Source organism: Aulonocara sp. 'chitande type north' Nkhata Bay, linkage group LG19 (genome assembly GCF_057382095.1).
Source record: "Aulonocara sp. 'chitande type north' Nkhata Bay isolate Kocher_YH1m ecotype deep benthic linkage group LG19, A_spYH_male_GT1.1, whole genome shotgun sequence".
NCBI classification, from domain to species: Eukaryota; Metazoa; Chordata; class Actinopteri; order Cichliformes; family Cichlidae; genus Aulonocara; species Aulonocara sp. 'chitande type north' Nkhata Bay.
This window is the reverse complement of record NC_141362.1, coordinates 13,299,878-13,316,418: the sequence shown is the minus strand read 5'-3', so window position 1 is coordinate 13,316,418 and position 16,541 is coordinate 13,299,878. Positions and strand designations below refer to the sequence as shown.

General features: G+C 43.2%; 1 protein-coding gene across 5 annotated transcripts in view; it reads right to left on the bottom strand.

Annotated features, from left to right (window-relative positions):
• Positions 1-16,541, bottom strand: part of ldlrap1b (low density lipoprotein receptor adaptor protein 1b) — a 48,482-nt gene that overhangs the window by 6,431 nt on the left and 25,510 nt on the right. For all 5 annotated transcript variants that reach the window (XM_086274042.1, XM_086274047.1, XM_086274045.1 and 2 more), the window contains exons 3-6: positions 16,345-16,457; positions 12,529-12,643; positions 10,941-11,013; positions 4,274-4,369 (exon numbers count right to left, since the gene is read on the bottom strand). In XM_086274042.1, coding sequence (XP_086130168.1) covers positions 4,274-4,369; positions 10,941-11,013; positions 12,529-12,643; positions 16,345-16,457 — 397 coding nt within the window. The remainder of the gene's footprint in view (positions 1-4,273; positions 4,370-10,940; positions 11,014-12,528; positions 12,644-16,344; positions 16,458-16,541) is intronic.

The window sequence follows — 16,541 nt, the reverse complement described above, 5'->3', positions numbered from 1 at the left end:
GCTGGTTTAAAATGTGAATCATGCGAAGAATGAAAATATGGAGCTGGGAACAGGCAGAACAGCCCCACACTTCTCTTTATCAAGCTTCTAATGCATCTCATCAATTCAGCCATATGTGGCACGTCACTTAGTGATAAGTGAGCACGCAGTAACCCCACGCCTGACTACAGCGGCACTGCTGAACTGTAATGGGATTGGCTCGTAATGGCCCTGCCTGATGATTAATGCGTGTCAATAATGTGTGTCAACACTAATTTCAGTCGAGTCTTTAGGCTAATGTCACCCTCTGAGAACAGTAAAACCACAGTAACTCTTCTAATGGTGGGATATAAATACTCTTCAGTCCTTAGCTGACCTTTTTACTAGATTTTATGCTCCTTAAGGGAAAATGGTCCCGTATAACTGAGTCAGCATGCAATAAGATTTTCATGCAGTCTGTCCTGTGTGTCAACAGAAGGCATTCAGACCTTCTGCTGTTATGAAAAAGGCAATACTGTGAGACAGACCTTCACGGGGAGGGGAAGGACTCATCTGATGATTAATGCTGCTCACTTAAAAGCTTATTTATTACTATAGTGAAAGACAGGGTCTGTGAACAAACAAGGTAGAACTAATTCATCAATCAATTACCTGAAAGGTGATTAACAAGCAAACTTTTTTTAAAGTGGATAAATATTTAAGATGATACCAAAAGTTTTTTGTTTCTTTTGATTTTAAACTGACAGTCGTCTTTTTGACGTCTAAGGTTTTATAGATCAGGATACAACAACAAAAAAATCATCTATTCTTCGATGAACAACAGCGTTGCAGTCAGGCTGAGGTCTGGATTTCGTCTGGGCCACTGCAGCACCTCCATTCTTTTCTTTTTCAGCTAATCTGCAGATTTGCTGCTGTGTTTGGGATCACTGTCCTGTTGCATGACACAATTTGGATCAAGCACATCTAACTCTGGAATACTTTAAAGTTCACGAGAGAGAAGAAGCTTTCTCCCAGTAATCCTTCCAAACAAGCTATACTTTGTAACTGTGCTGTCATGAACTTTAAACCTTAAGCGCTAACTGAGGCCTGCAGAGTCTAAGATGGAGTGATCTGGGGGTTTTGTTGGCTCTTAGTCTTTTTGCATTGTTTGACCTTGGGGTGACTTTGCTGTGGTATCCACTCCTGGGAAGATTGGCAGCTTCCTGAATGTTCGCCACTTGTGAATAATCGTTGTCACTGCAGAATGATGGACTTGAAATTGTTTGAAAGTGTAACACTTCGCAGCAAAACCTGCTTATTTAAGACCACTGTTGATGTTTTTCCTCCTTTTCCTCCTTGGCATTACGTTCCCACACCTGAAAGCTTCCAATCAGCCTTTTATAGATGTGCTCACACTTGCTGATGATCAATTAATCGAGTACATTTGACAAGCAGCACCTGGCTGCTGCTTACCCTCTTAATTCCTACAGAAGCAGTGAGAGTTGACTTTTTCCACACTGCTTCTTGCATTTTAACTTAGTTTGATTAAAATACATGTTTTATTGTTCAGTTCCATACTTTTAGGACCAGATTAATTTGTATTACACCTTGATACGTCAAGCCCTGGAATAAGCATGTACTGACTGCACATGCTTGTTTAATGCTGCCTATCTCTTAATCACAGCTGTTTTACTTCCTGTTGAAATAAAGACTAAAGTTTTTAATTTGCTGCTTCATATCGTGTCACAGAACTATGCATAAACACTTGAGTGCTGAAACTTTTTTTTTTTTTGTGTTTATTTTATTTTCACTTACTGAATACGGGACAGACTTGACTGGGGGAAAGAAGGGGAGAAAGAAAGAGGGAAAGAGAAACAGCTGAGAAGAGGGACAGGGGAGAAGGGCAAAAGACAAAAACCAACAGAACGGGCAGAGAAAAAAAAATGCATATATCAATCACCTGGATCACCTGCTGAGAAAGAAAAAAGAAAGCAAGCAGAAGAGAACAAGAGTAATAGAATAAACAACATCACAATGATATATGGGAATATGACAGTAAATACTAAATGTTAAACATTATTGTGCAGCACATAAGATCAACAGAACACAGTGTGCTTTGAGGTAGGAGCCAAAAAGGGTGTAGTTTGTGGGTGTGATCACCCGTGTGTACACCTGTGAGCATGGACGCGCTTGTTTTTTGTTTTTTTAAAAGGTTCCTTCATGTAATAATCTGCTAGAGGGTGTGGGGGGGCCACAGCCCCGTCTTCCAGGGCGTGAAGCAGGTGTGGAGGAGATCAAAACTCCAGACATCCAGAGGCCCCCAGAACACAAGAGACCAAGGAAGACCAACAGAGGGGCAGCTGCGCCACTGTCCCGGAAAGAGCTGAGGAGAGTCCCAGATGAGGGCTCACTCAGCAGCCGCGGAGCAGAAGCCAGGGGGAGTTGCAGTGACGCGCCCGTGAGCTCCGCCGGCAGCCAGCTGCGCCTGAGTGACCGAGCCCCAGGCCGAGAGGCCGGGGGCACCCCACCTCCGAAGTGGCCCGAGCGAGCCCCAGGCTCCAGGCCCCGATAAGCGGCCGCCAAGGAGTGAGCCGGTGTGTACCTGGACGCCCATCCCCGGACACAAAGAACCACCAACGCACCGACGTCTGAGGGGGTCCGCCACTGGCAGGGGAAGTGGTGGTAGGGGGAGATAGGCCTCCAAACCTTGGAGGGCCTGAGATGTCCCCAGAGAGGTGGCGTCTGACACCCAACCTGACATATAGACACAGACATACAGGCACACACAGATACAAACATCCATTCCCACCCTCATGCTCTCATATGCACTTACTCCACACTCAACCAACGTGGAGACATACATAAAGAGACGTTGTACACACGATCACACTCCCCAAGCGTACTCTACAAACCGGGTCTAGGTGCCCCCGCCCCTGGAGGGGGGAACTGCACCCAGACCCAGGTGCTGAAACTTTTAACCAAGAAAATGATCATCATCTCCTCCATCAGATTAAATTATAAGGAAACTAAGCTCTACTTTTAACCTTGTGAAGAGGAAGAGACTGAGAGGCTGATTCATCTCCTGCAGGCAAAATCCCCCAACAATCAGGTTATGGCAGGACGTGGCATTTACAGGCCTGGCGCTGGGAGAAAGTCGAGGGTATCGTGTGTCACGAATAAAGCTGACTCACCTCCGACAACGCCACTGATCCCGAGAGTCTCTGACACGCTGCTAGTGCATCAGCCACACAGTGAAGAGCAGATAAATGTAAGAGCTCTGCTGTCCCTGATCACTGCTTCAGGGCTGGCAGCGAAAACTCCAGAGCACCGAGCTTTACGCTGCTGTGAAATTATGCTAATTTGCCTCACAGAAACGCAGTCCACTGGCAGCTAAATGACCCACCAGGGGTTCAGTAGGATAATGTTAGTCCAAAAAAAAGCCTCTCTGCTTACAAAATCTCTGCTTTGTTGAGTCTTCTCACAGAGGATCATCTTTAAAGCCCGTGTTGACCATGAAGCGCTGCACGTGTAGCACTGCAGAGCCAAATAAAGCATCAGAACACATTTAGGGAGCTGCGCTTCTCTGACGGGAGGCCTGCTGGCTGAGCAGAGGAGCACAAAGCTGATGTTTTTAAGACTTTCCTGTAAAAAAAATGGCCACTCCAAACAAATATCGAAAGGATCGGGTCGGGACAGGGAAAGGCATGCGCAAACACAACATGCACAAAAATAAAGCATCGTATAACAACATGATGCTTTTCGTGTAATTTATTCCCTGGATGTGGACATGTATGGGATTAATAATGCCTTCAGGTCGTCTGGCTCAGCGGATGTTTAGGGTCTGATCGAACAATGGGGGCAATAGAAATGTGAAATTCTTTCATGCTTTCTAAACAAACAGGGCTGTAATTGTGCTTCCAGAGTCAGGCGGAATAACTGCATGATAGCAGTCCTTTGTTTTCATAAAAATGTCAGGGGAATCGCTGAACCAAGATTCAGTTTAATGCATCCACAATGACTGCAGTGTGGCTTTTATGTGTTCAAATTAACCAGATCATCAGCAGCACCATTATCACCGCATGTAACTGCCTTAAACAGTCACCTACTGTTAACTTTTGTGATGTTAGTGAGAAATGGTAACCAATGAAAAGCAGACTGTCATCAGCTGACCTGCAGCCTCCATGTAGGCCAACCTTTGACAAGTGGCTGAACACTCTTCCGTCCCTTGAGGCTACGATCGCTGTGACACGGAGAGAGAGAGACAGAGAGAAAGAGGAAGAGAGAAAAAGATGTGATGATGGGCGACGTGACTCACCTCCTCCCTTCAGGCTGCCCTGGCTGGCCGAGCTGTCCGACTGAGAGCTGCTGGCTCCTTCCCCATCTGAGCTCGACTTTACTCGTTTCTCTTTCTCTGAACAGAAACACAGAGCAGGACAACAAAAAGGAAAAGAAAGAAAATGAAAACAGTGCAGTCAGTGAGGACAATCTGTGATTCAGGAAGTTCTAACCACAGGGCCAGAGTGGTTGTGCTGCAAAGAACAGTTTGCCTTCATGCAGCTCAGATGTGGTTAAAAGTTTCACTCAACAAGCATACAATCAGTGTTAAATGTTCACAAATTCTATATTCATTATGTGCAAAGTGAAATATCCCAGGACGTCTTTTGCTTCAATTTTGATGATTATCGACATGCTCCATGAGGACAGTAAGACACAGAAGGTCACTGCTGAAGAGCCTGAAAGCTGTATTGAAGAATATTAAGCAGCAAGCGCAACAGGAAAAGGTGCAAAAACAACAGAGACGACCGCAGACTTTAAATGGTTGTAAAGAACAGTTGAAGAAATTTTGAGAGCATCACACAAGCAGACTCAGGCTGGCGTCACAGCATCAAGAGCAACAACGCACAGTTGTTTTCAGGAAGCTACAACCACATCATTCCCAACATCACCAATCCTAAACCAGACATTACATCAGAAGTGTTTGGTTTAAAAAAAATAAACATGATGGTTTCTCTGTGGCTCTAAATCCTCTTTTCAGATAAAAGATGCAGTTTGGAAACTGAGGTCCTGCAGTCTGGAGGATGAGGCTCAGAAGCCAAAGTCAACACAGCGTGACCCGGGAGGTTTTAGAAAGCGTCACGCTTCCGTCTGCAGACAAGCTCTCTGGAGATGCAGATTTCTTTTCCCATCAGTAGAGGAAATTTGCAGTAGTACCAAATGTGTCCGGCCTACCAACTTGTCTGACCTGAGCCCCACAGAGAATCTATGAGAAACCTCGAGGAGCAACAACTTTCAACAGAGCGTATAAATGAGCATATTTTTCAGACATTTGATATTTCAGTGTTGAAAATCATGTTTGGTTGATCTTCTCAGAATCAGAGACACTAGATTTGTGATTTTCATTGGCTATAAGCAATGATCAGCAAAAAAAAGCTTGAAAGATTTCATTCAAAGCTTAATTAATGAATCTTTTCAAAACTTCTGCTGCTGTACATTATACAATCCCCCCCCAAAAAAGGAGAGAAATCTTTGAACATGTTAAGACTATTACTGAAATCATCTGCCAGCTACAGCAGGGTGTGTAACCGTAGCCTTTAAACAGGGAGCGCCTGGGTCTGTGTTTGGCCCGGGCGTTCCGCTGAAAAGTTTCTCCATGCAGAGCAACAGCTCCCTGCGACTTCCTGCACAACATTTCTGTTAATCTCAGTCCAGCAGAGCAGTTTCAGGCCCTGTATTATTCACACATGTCAGAGCCACAACTTCAAACTGCATGCAGAGTTAACTGAGGACAGAAAACACTTCCTTTAGGCAAACCCTGGGTGCACTGGGTGCATGTCTGTGACGCCATGTCTCAGACACATCTTTGTCCCACTCTTTGCACGGCTTTAAGTCACACCAGAAGCATTTTAGCAGTACAGGATCTTTTAGTGTTTCATTTCCTGCCCTCCTCAAGTGCTCTGTACAGCTCGAAGCAGAAAACCTCTGTGGGGCTTTTAATGTGGACCCGAGTAGATCTGATCGGCTCCAGGATAGCTCCTGAATAGAATCAAGGACTTTCAAGTAATTTATTAGGCTTACAGAGCTGTACTGGACACAGAGTTTGACCTGAAACAAAAGGAACAGAGACGCGACTAAATAAATCCTGGTCGATGATCTATGCGGGGGGACTGGAGATGATGGTTGTCCTGCAGCCCCAGAAGAGCCAATCAACGGTCAAAGCAGGAAACATGTTAGTAGCTGTTTGACTGGCACGTTTCTGCATTTGCAAACGGAAACATGGCTGCAGAGTGGCAAAGCTCGCTTCTAGAGGGACTCTGAAGGTACTGCTGTGCAACAGTAGTGGTACAGATATCACACTTTGTGGCAAACTGTGGTTTTACACATAACAACAACAAAAGCCATATAAATATTTACAGACATCAGACGGTAATTAGTCAGTAATCTGCCTGAGCTGTGTCACATACGACCACATATTTCACCAGTTTTTTGAGGGCGCTGCTGCAGCTTGCACAAGCGCATGTTGCAACTCCTCTCTGGCATGCCATTTAATGAGCAACATGAAATCTCTCGCTTCCACTGATACGCCTTTGAGCTGCATCCTTTGTTCACTCCTATGGCCTATATGTGGAGGAACAAGAGAGGATCCACCAACCCGAGCAAAGCACAGCGGCTCACAGAAATCTCTTTCCCACAACATCACATTCCAGAACTGTACACGCAGCTACAAGCTCAAACTGATCTCACACGCTTTGAGTTTCACAAGTGTTTTTGAATTGTGTTAAAATATTTTAAAACTTGCTGTTTAAGCATGAATCATCAGAATTACACAACTACATGTGAAATCCGTCTGTGCAGAGACGGAAAGTACTCGTGTGCAGTTTGAGAAATCTTTCAATGAGCCCAGTGTCGTCACACGAGCGCTAGCATCACTCCCTGATTTTCACACCTCCGTTTATTTGGGGCCAATCACAGCGATTGATTAAGTTAAGAAAGCCAAAATATTTTTTTTGCCACTTGTTAAGCAATTCTGTCCAAAGTTTCAGTTCACAGTCTCTCCTGCTCTTTTACCTTACATGTGTATTCATGTCATACATGAGGAAAGGTGTGCATTTTCTATTCACAGATTCGTGATTGACCGCGCAGCCCATGACCACTTCTCTTCAGCCCACTGTAATCTGGTTTCCTTCCATTTAAGTGTCTGTCCTGGTTTTTGTTTGGAGTTTCTCTGCCAAAAACACTGATGCCCGCTTTCATTTCTTTTGTGGATTTTCTGTTTTCAGGGCAGACTGCGTTGAGTTTTCAGTCTTGCAGCTTTGATGTGTTTCATAAAAACAGCCGTTTGTTAAGAAATATTTGTGAGTCATATCTGTGATTTGTGCATTTTCTACAGTTTCCCAAAAAAAAGAAAAGAAAAAAAGGAAGCTGAAGGAGAATCCTCGAGGTTTATCGATTCCACCGTTTTTGTGGGTCGGCAAAACATCCATAAGGCTCGATAAAATTTTTAGTTCAGTCCAATTTGATTAAATTGGTCAGAAAAAAACTAATAAAATTATCACGTTGTGAAATTTACCAAAAACAACTGCAGCTTTGAAGTTTTAAAAATGCAAAAAAAGAGAATAAAGTTCATTAATAAGAGGATTTACTTGGTCTTTTTCATGTTGTTATACAGCATTTTTACATTTCTATATACAAGCTTGTTTATTTTTTAATAATTTTTCTGCCCTTTTAAACTTATTGAGCCATTTTATATCTGTATGTTTTATTTTATTGAGTTATTCCACTTTGTTTATAGGCTGTGTTTAATGTTTTGGTTGTTATAAATCAAACTTTCAGCATGAATAAAGTTCTACAGCTCGTCTTAAAAATAGATTATAGAGCTTTATTCCCGCCTCACTGCTTGAGATGAAATGTCGCTTTCTGCTTTTCTAACCACAACTTTCTTATACGCACCGTCATTCTTGGTGCAGTGAAAATAACATTTCCCATGAGCCCGGGTCGCTTGGTAATGGCAGCCTTAGAAAAATTTCCCAGGGCACCCGTTTTTTTCTCTCCTGCAGATCCTCACGTGTGCACTTTTCAGTCGGCTGCTAAACATGGAGCCAACTCACAGATACGGCAGTTCAAAGCTTGCTGTAGTGTTTGCAGTGAATATTCTATGAAGGCAGATTTATGAGCAGAGATGGGATCTGTAATATACAGAGGAATGTGGGTCAGGAATGTGCAGAACCACGGTGGGTGGTGGTGGTGGTGGAGAGCTTGTAAGAAACAAGCAAACCACACAGACATGCGGTGGATATCTCCCTTCCTGCCCTCGTCCCCGGGGTCTTGCAACTTTAATGAAAACAGACTCCAAAGGATTTTTTTTTTTCCTTCTCCCCATCTCTCTTTCTTCTTCCCTGTCACAAGAGAGCACCACGGCTTCTTTATAAAAAAATATATATATATTCCCCTCCATAACCCCACAGAACAGATAACAACTCGTTCAATTAAGCGACTTCGCCCACATTAAAAATTCGAGGTGAAAAGTATAGAGCGAGGGAAGGAGAAGGATGGGGCGAGTGAGGCTGTACTAAATTGTACTCTTTAATATTCGACTCAGAAATACAAAAAAAGACAAACGAAGAGGCGTGAGGCGAGGAGTCCGTGGCCTTGATTTTGATGGGGGGAAAATAAAATAATCCCTCGTCAAAATGGAAATGTGGCCAAAGAGGCGGCTGGATTTTCAAATAGAGCAAGCGTGCGTCTCGAAAGGACTGAATAAATAAGCACGCCGTCGCTTGAGACGGGATCAATGACACTGACACTGAATCTGTCAGGAGGCTGAGCTCCCGCCGACACACACACACACACACACACACAATCATTTTCCTTTCTCTCTCACACACTCGCCATCCAAACACCCCTCCCTACCCTGCCTTTCATGCTTTCTTGCCCCTCTCTTCTCCTCATCCCCATCCCCCTCAGTCGCTCTTCTCCACTCCTTTGGAAAAGAACCAAAAACAGAAGAAGCGATGGATTTGGATGGAGAGGGAATAGAAAACAACTAAACTGTGCATGCACGGGGAAGGCAGGTGTAAGACAAGACGACAAAGGATAATCACAAAATTCAAAGAGCACTCACAGGGCGATACAAACGTAAAGATTAGAGAAAATGGTTGAGGGGGTGCCGATGCAGAAACTGATATTATGTAGCAAGAATTGCTCATTTACGCTGGAGTCATACGTGCAGAAAATTACATGCATGTTTCTGCTGAGCTGCAGAAACACCGGCCTCACACAGCTCTCTGATTGGCTGCCGCCTCCACGGTTCCTTTGACACTCACACCAACTGTTCAACTGGGTTTTAGAGAGGCTCAACACAACTCAACAAAAATATAAATATACTTTGTTAGCTTCCAGCTAAATTTCTATTTTCTTAATTAGTTTTGGTGGAATTTCTCAGCTTTGATGGCAGGTTTGTTGATGGAGAGTCGCAGGCAGCTTAGAAAATTGATGGATGGTTTTATTAATACCTAAAGGTTTATACATTTTTTTCTGTATTAAATGTGTACCGTTTGTGTATTTTCCCCACTGCCATCTTCCCAAGCTCAATCTTTCTGTGTTTTTATTTTTTTACATTCAGAGTCAGGTCCATAAATATTTAACTTTGGTAATATTGCCTGTGTTCTCCACCACAGTGGATTTTAAATCAGACGGTCCAGATGTGGTTGAAGTGCAGACTTTCAGCTTTGATTTAAGAGGTTTAATAAAAACATGCAATGAACCGTTTAGAATTAGGGATTTTAACTGGACAAAGTTTTTAAAAAGAAACACGTTTGAACTCAATGACTTACTGAAATCTAGAACTCGTATTCATCACCAAATGCTGTGTTTCCTCCCTTGAGCCCCTCTGCATTTACATTCATGAAGGCATTTCCTGAATGTAGACTTTGACAATGATGTGCTTTCCTCTTCGAGGGTGTTCTTGACTTGGTTAGATGCTGTGCAGTTGTTGTGCAACTCTGTTTTCATGCACTTGTCTTCCTTGAGCTGTTCGGTGCATTTACTATTTTTTCAAAACTACCTGATTACAACTACTAAAAATAAGTGCTTGGAATCAACTCAGCTTTTCTCTACTTTGTCATGTAACATCTGTCACCTGTCCAATTAACTTTTAACCTCTGTGAATAAAAATGGTTGTAATTTTTAAACAGTGCAATGCTTTTATTAAACCTCTTGAATTAAAGCTGAAAGTCTGGATTTTTGATTTAAACTCCACTGTGGTTGTATGCAGATGCAAGATTTGCATCTCTGTCCGAACACTCACTGACCTAACTGTATGACTTCATGCTTTGCTATGCAAAGTGTGTCATGGGGTCAACTTTACATGAAAAAAAGAGCCCAACAGTTAATCCAGCGACTAGCCTTTTTGCATAGTAAAGCAGAAATGCACATGGAAGTGAAGTAAATGCAAAATAAATTGCATTTACAGAGGAAAATATGGAAAATTGACTGCAATGTAATGTTAATCCAAAGTAAAAAAAAAACAAAAAACATTGGTGCATTTAACAGCTTCCACATTTGAGTTATGTCTCAGTTTGGCACTTTTGTTCTTCCATATAATAAACTACATGAGAAAAATTCCACTTCCCACACATCTGAGTCTTTATTTTGTTGTAAAGGGAACAGAGAAGATCTATTCTAGTCACCCCACCTCTGCCCCAGGCTAATCCTCCTGTCCACCCCTCCTCACACTGATACCTTTAACTGTGAGACTCTCTAACCATGACTAAGTTGCCTTTAATAAACTGAACCAGGTGCCTTTGGCTGGTGATTTCACCGCTGTGCAGGGAATCGACGAGGACATCACTCTGTGAGTGAGAGAGATCACAGGGAAAGCCAAGCAGATCTCCAGTATTTCACGTGACCTCTCTGGAGGGTGTAAAAGCCAAGAGCAGAAGAAAGAGAGGAAATTTTCTGTGGTGATGAAGAGCGACCATGCGTACCTTCTTTGGCAGCCTGCCAGAATTCAAACGCCACTTTGAACGCCTGAGCCACCGTTAGAGTTACCGCCTGGGCCTGTTGGGACGGAGGAAGAGACAGAGACAGGAATGAGGGATGAATAATACACGATACGCATCTCATGCATTACAGGAAGGAAGGGAAGGTATGGCTGTGACACAAACAGGAAACGACCATCGACATAAGAAGGATTTTCTTCACAGATACTCGGAGAGAGGGAAGAGAAACTCGCGGACAACACGACGAGTTGTTTATGCAACTGGGAGGATACGTGGCCTTTTGACCACAATGAAATTAGTGAAGGGAAGGAAGAGGAGGGAGCGGCTCTTTCGGCAGAACTCCAGGGATGGTGAGAAAGCCGAGAGAGGGATGACAACCTGCTCGCCTTTCATGCTCCCGCTCCTTTCTTTTCCCGACTTAATATTTACACATTTGCATAAATACAAGTAAAGTGTCAGCGCGGCGACTCTCAGGTCTCTGAATAAACTGTTCTTCATGTGTGGCCAGGTGCAGAAGCTGCATGTTTTACCTGAATCCAAAATTGTATTAAGGCTCTGAAGCTGCAATCTGTGTCCTTAGCTCACATTGCATTTATTCATAGAAAACATTTCGCAGTAGATTTCTTTGCATTATGAGAAATCTGCCTCTTTAATTTCAGTTCCTTCACTCAGGGATTACATTATATTTGTTACATTATTACATTTATAACCCTAGCATGTCATTTCCTGTATCCCAGCTGGGTAAGCTTTAGTCTGATCAGCAGTGGTACTGCTGGTTACAACAGTGCTTGTTTTTTAACAGACCAAAAAACAGATTTGCCAAAATGTTCAATTTACCTTTAAAATAAAGGGAAAGACAGGAAGTGTTTCATACAGAAAGTAAGTGCATATAAGTCACCTACACTTGTGTAAACTGGAGGCTGATTCTGTTATTTTTTGTGTGTGCCGGGGAAAAGAAAGAAACCTTCATTATAAAAACTAATTGCTATGACAGATTAACCTTTTATTAAACCTTCTCTTATGTCATTACTTGTCGAGCAGATTAGCACAATGACCCCGCTGAATAAGGTTTTCGCCTTTTTTACAGTGATGGGGAGCTTTGTCCTTCCTTTATCCACCCCAAAAGTTGTTTTAATTATAGTGTGAACATTAAGTTATGGATCAGGCTTTTTTCCTGGGCGAGCGATCCAAACCACACAGTAACATATTGATGACTAACCTGTGGATCATCTCCAATCCTGTCTTTTCTGAGGTTTGGTTTATTTTTTGCATCTTCTTCCTGCCGTACGATGGTGCCATCAACATGAACGACATCTTCATTATGCTAATGTGTGTATATTAGCCTAACTGTAGCTCAGTTGCTGGCATTTATTTATTGCAGTGCTGTTAAACCCTGTGGGCAATACCTGAGCAAACAGACATTTTATTGAAGCTGAATCTGGACTGTTTTGGGGCTCAAAGAAGAACAGGACTCAGACGTCCTGTCGCCCAGCGACAGTCGACAAGCTAACGTCAGCGACCACGTCGACTCTTCACACAGCAGGAGGCGTTTGAAAAATATCAACTTACTCACCATTTTCCTCTTAGCGCAGAGGAAGGCGTGACACTCGAGGGTCTCGTTGTGCTGACTCTGGACGATGTAGGCAAACACTTTGTCGTGCATTTTGTCCGCAGTGCAATATGATATTCTGAAACAAACACACACATTCAGAAAGCCTTTAATTTAAGACTCATCTGGGATTAAATGAAACTTTATCTGCTCTAAGCCCTTAAGCTATTCCAGAAATCTGACTTAAAACTGCACACGTGATCAAACAAACACACACACACACACACACACACACACACACACACACCAGCTGTGTGCAGGTACACAGCTGGACAAAGTCATAAATCTGAAAAGGAACGTGTGCAGTGGACAGCTGGGCTGTTTGGTTTCTGTTACACCCACAGTGTCAACCCATAAATCACAGTGGGGACATTCCATATAAAAAACAGTTTAATCTGGAAAACAATCAGCTGCTAATAACTCCAGTATGTTTAATGATGCCACGCAAAATTTACCATGAATATTTTCCGATCTTGTAAGCCATCCGTGTTGAAATTTATGCCGTTTAATTTCAGCACTTTTGAGCCATCCTAACTTCATAAATACAGGAGATATCTACATGGATTTTTATAGGGCTGAATCGGATGAATTTAACTCCCGCTGCAAGCATCACAATCTAAAATCAAAAACTCAACTTTGTTCAAACAGGTGTCATTTAACCCTGCTGGTACCCTGTATGTTTGATGGGATTTCTGATCATTCACCAGAGAAAACTTTCAAGTCTCATATCACCGTGTGATTGAAGGAGCAGCCATCAATCTTAAAACCTCTCTTTTTTTACCCGGGGCGCTTTTGGAGCCATGATTCCTTCTGTGTTCAAATAACTTTCTAATTTTCTTTTGACAAAGAGCCGTCATGCTAATAATTTCTCTAACATAGTTTGGACCTAACATATCACCCCTGAGCTAAAACTGAAGGTTCAAGAATCCTAAAACTCTGAGCTCACAGATGAGCCTCAATCACAGAAGTACAAGCCAGGAGCTCAAGAAACTGCAGCAGCATGTTCCCCTCCAAAAATTATTAAGAGTGTAAAAGATCTTACAGCAAAAATAAATAAATAAATCAGAAATGCTGGAAAAACTAGAGCAAAAATTTCACCCTGCCTTAATGTAACTGGAGGAGCTTTAATTTCACTGTATGCTGGTAAAATTTTGCATGGCTTTGTGAAATAGGCTAAAGTTACTTTAATAAATTACAAGAATTCGCCTGGACTCTGTGCAGACCATGGGGAAAACGTGCACACGCAGAAGGTCATCTTGATGTGCGAATCCTCTGCATCGTCTGTCGCTCTGGCTCGTCAGTCTCAGGTGCAGAGTACGCTTTCAAATTAAGCCATAATAGCTTTGCTCCACTATTTGATCATGATGCCATCACTCTAACGCCAAAGACTCGAGCGCGACGGCCAGTCGGGGAGGGGATACCCAAGATGATGGAAGAAGGATATAATGAATTTCTGCCATCTGTCCTTCCTTTCTCCTTCGTGCATCATCTTCACTGTGCGATAGTCACACAGTCTGCTAACCAATGACAGACATAAAAAACTTTGGAGGGGTGAAGAATCACAGCTGTGATCTGAGGAACACAACCGAGATTTACGGGCAAATGTTTAGGCGGGAGGGCGTCGGGGAAAATTGGGTGTCAGGCAAATCTGTTTATTGGCCGTTCATCTTCTTTACGTCTGAGCTCTATGCTGAGGTCACAGCTGGACTCGCCCGGTACAGCTTTTTAATTACTATAAACTATTTATTTCTTCAAATAAGCAAGTTCATAATTAACGCAGCGTTTTTCTGGAGTAGAGGGTTGGTGCTGAACAATGACGCCAACACGGACGTGTCAGCTTCCTCTGATATCCACTTGAGTTCACGTGGACATTTTAACAAGTAAGATCGCTTACAGCCTGCAACCCAACTTCTTTATGGCCTCTTCTTAACATCTCAAATAAGGTTGAACTCATCCACCTGGATACTGCAGTTACAGCTGGAGCTGGGACATGCCCGTGACTTGTCTTAGGTCCTTTTAAAACAAAACAGTAGCAACCACTCCATGGACCTGGTGGTGGAGGGATTTGGGTGCCCGAGAGATGCCAGGAGCTATAGCAAATCAGTCGTGAGCGAAGAGCAGCACCAAGCTTGACTCACGAGCACGCTATAGAGACGACAACTAGTAGGTCCAGAAACCTGGCCTGCACCAGAGACACCTCAACCTCCAGGCTCAGTGAAAACGAGCCACATGAACTCATTTTCCTGTAGCACACCACCTGCGGGTGGAGCTGCAGATGTGAAGTGCTTTGTGGCAGTTGAAGGCGGACGCCTTGGAGGTCGAATCCCGGCTACTTAAACTAGCTTTAATGGAGTAAGGAGGGTTGTTTTGTGGACATAAAGGTTTATGCTGCATTTTTGGGCCTGATTTCACTTTTCAGACCTGGAAGCTCTGTTTTATATGGAGTCTATTAGTTAAATAGCGAGGGAAAGATATGAAACAAAAGAAGTTAGCTGTTCTAGCTCCACCCTGTTATTTGGCTCTCCTATCACCAGCTTTAACAACACCCACACAGCCCACGGGAATAGGAGTGTCTACTCCTGCATCTCCCCAAATCCCACAGTGTATAAATTGCTGAAAATCAGCTCAGAAATCACAACTTTCAGGTTTTCTTCAGTATCCAGTTAATCCAGTGATAACAGGACATGCTGTCAGCTCTTCCTGCATCATTTTAATTTGAACAAATATGGAGCTCGGGGCTAAAACTGTAGATCCCTGCATAATTTTCTGAAGCCCATTTCGCTCACTTCCTCCAGAACGTCCTTGGTTAAAAAAAACAAAAAGAAAAAAAAACATTGCTCACAAAAAAATGATGCAAATAAAAGAAATTCTTACAGAGCAAATGAAGAATTGATCTTAATGTGTTTGGATACACTTACAGCTTCCAGCAACACAATTAATCAGCTGAGTTTTATCTCCACCCAACCCTGTGACATCTGTCATTCTGCCTCACCCTCCCTTTGCACAACAGTGAAAATGTTAGCCAAGTTTAGTCCCCCCAAAAAAAAGAAAAAGAAAAACAGCCTGGAGATGGAGAGACGAGATTTTTAATATAGATAAATGGTGCATGCTGGAAAATTAGCTCCATCTTGCACAGCTAGGCGACAGTTGTTCAGTGATAAGCGATGCAAAATTGAGCAGGTGGGGAGACTTTCCTCTCAAATACAGGCAGAAACACGACTTGTCCATCACATGGCTCCATGATACCTTGAGAAAACGGTCAATAATTTAAATGTTGTCCTCAATCTGCCAGCTTTGAAAAGAAATTAGTGTACACAGCCCACATTCGTGCTGGGAAAAACGCTGGAAAGTCCCAACTCTCCTTGATTTGTCAACTCATATAAGTGGAATTTGAGAAAAGTGAATCCAGCTCGGGGCCAGCAGAGGCGAGGCAACTTTTATATGCAAGCTCTGGCAGGCAAGTGAGCTCTTAAGACAAGTGTGTGTAAGACACATCTGAGGTAAAAGCTCAGACACACAGCTCCCGAGAGCACCGAGACTGATTAGAAACAGCGCTGATAGACTCCTACCCTCCCTGCCTCTCCCACCGCCTTGGGAGCGCCACACCTCCTAACACACATCTATCCAGTGATAAATGACAGCAAGAGGCGGATAACAACTTTTGCTTTATTGTGAATGATAAAGACAAGCTTAGGGTGAAACTATTTCACAAATCCAGACAACCTGGTCAGGTCAGCGGCACACAATGTTTGCCTGAGGAGGTGAAAGAGGCAGACTGACCTGTATATGGAGACGTTTTCTATCAGCTGGTTTGAGGCACTGTCACGCAGGATGATTCCACGAGGGGAGACCGTTAACGAGACTTTCTGGAGCTTTTTTCCACTGGCTTTGGCCTGGAGAAAGGAACATGTAGAGAGAGGAAAGGGTGGAAAGAGAAAGGGTGGAGGCCACAAAAACAAAAAGAGGGAGAGAGAGTT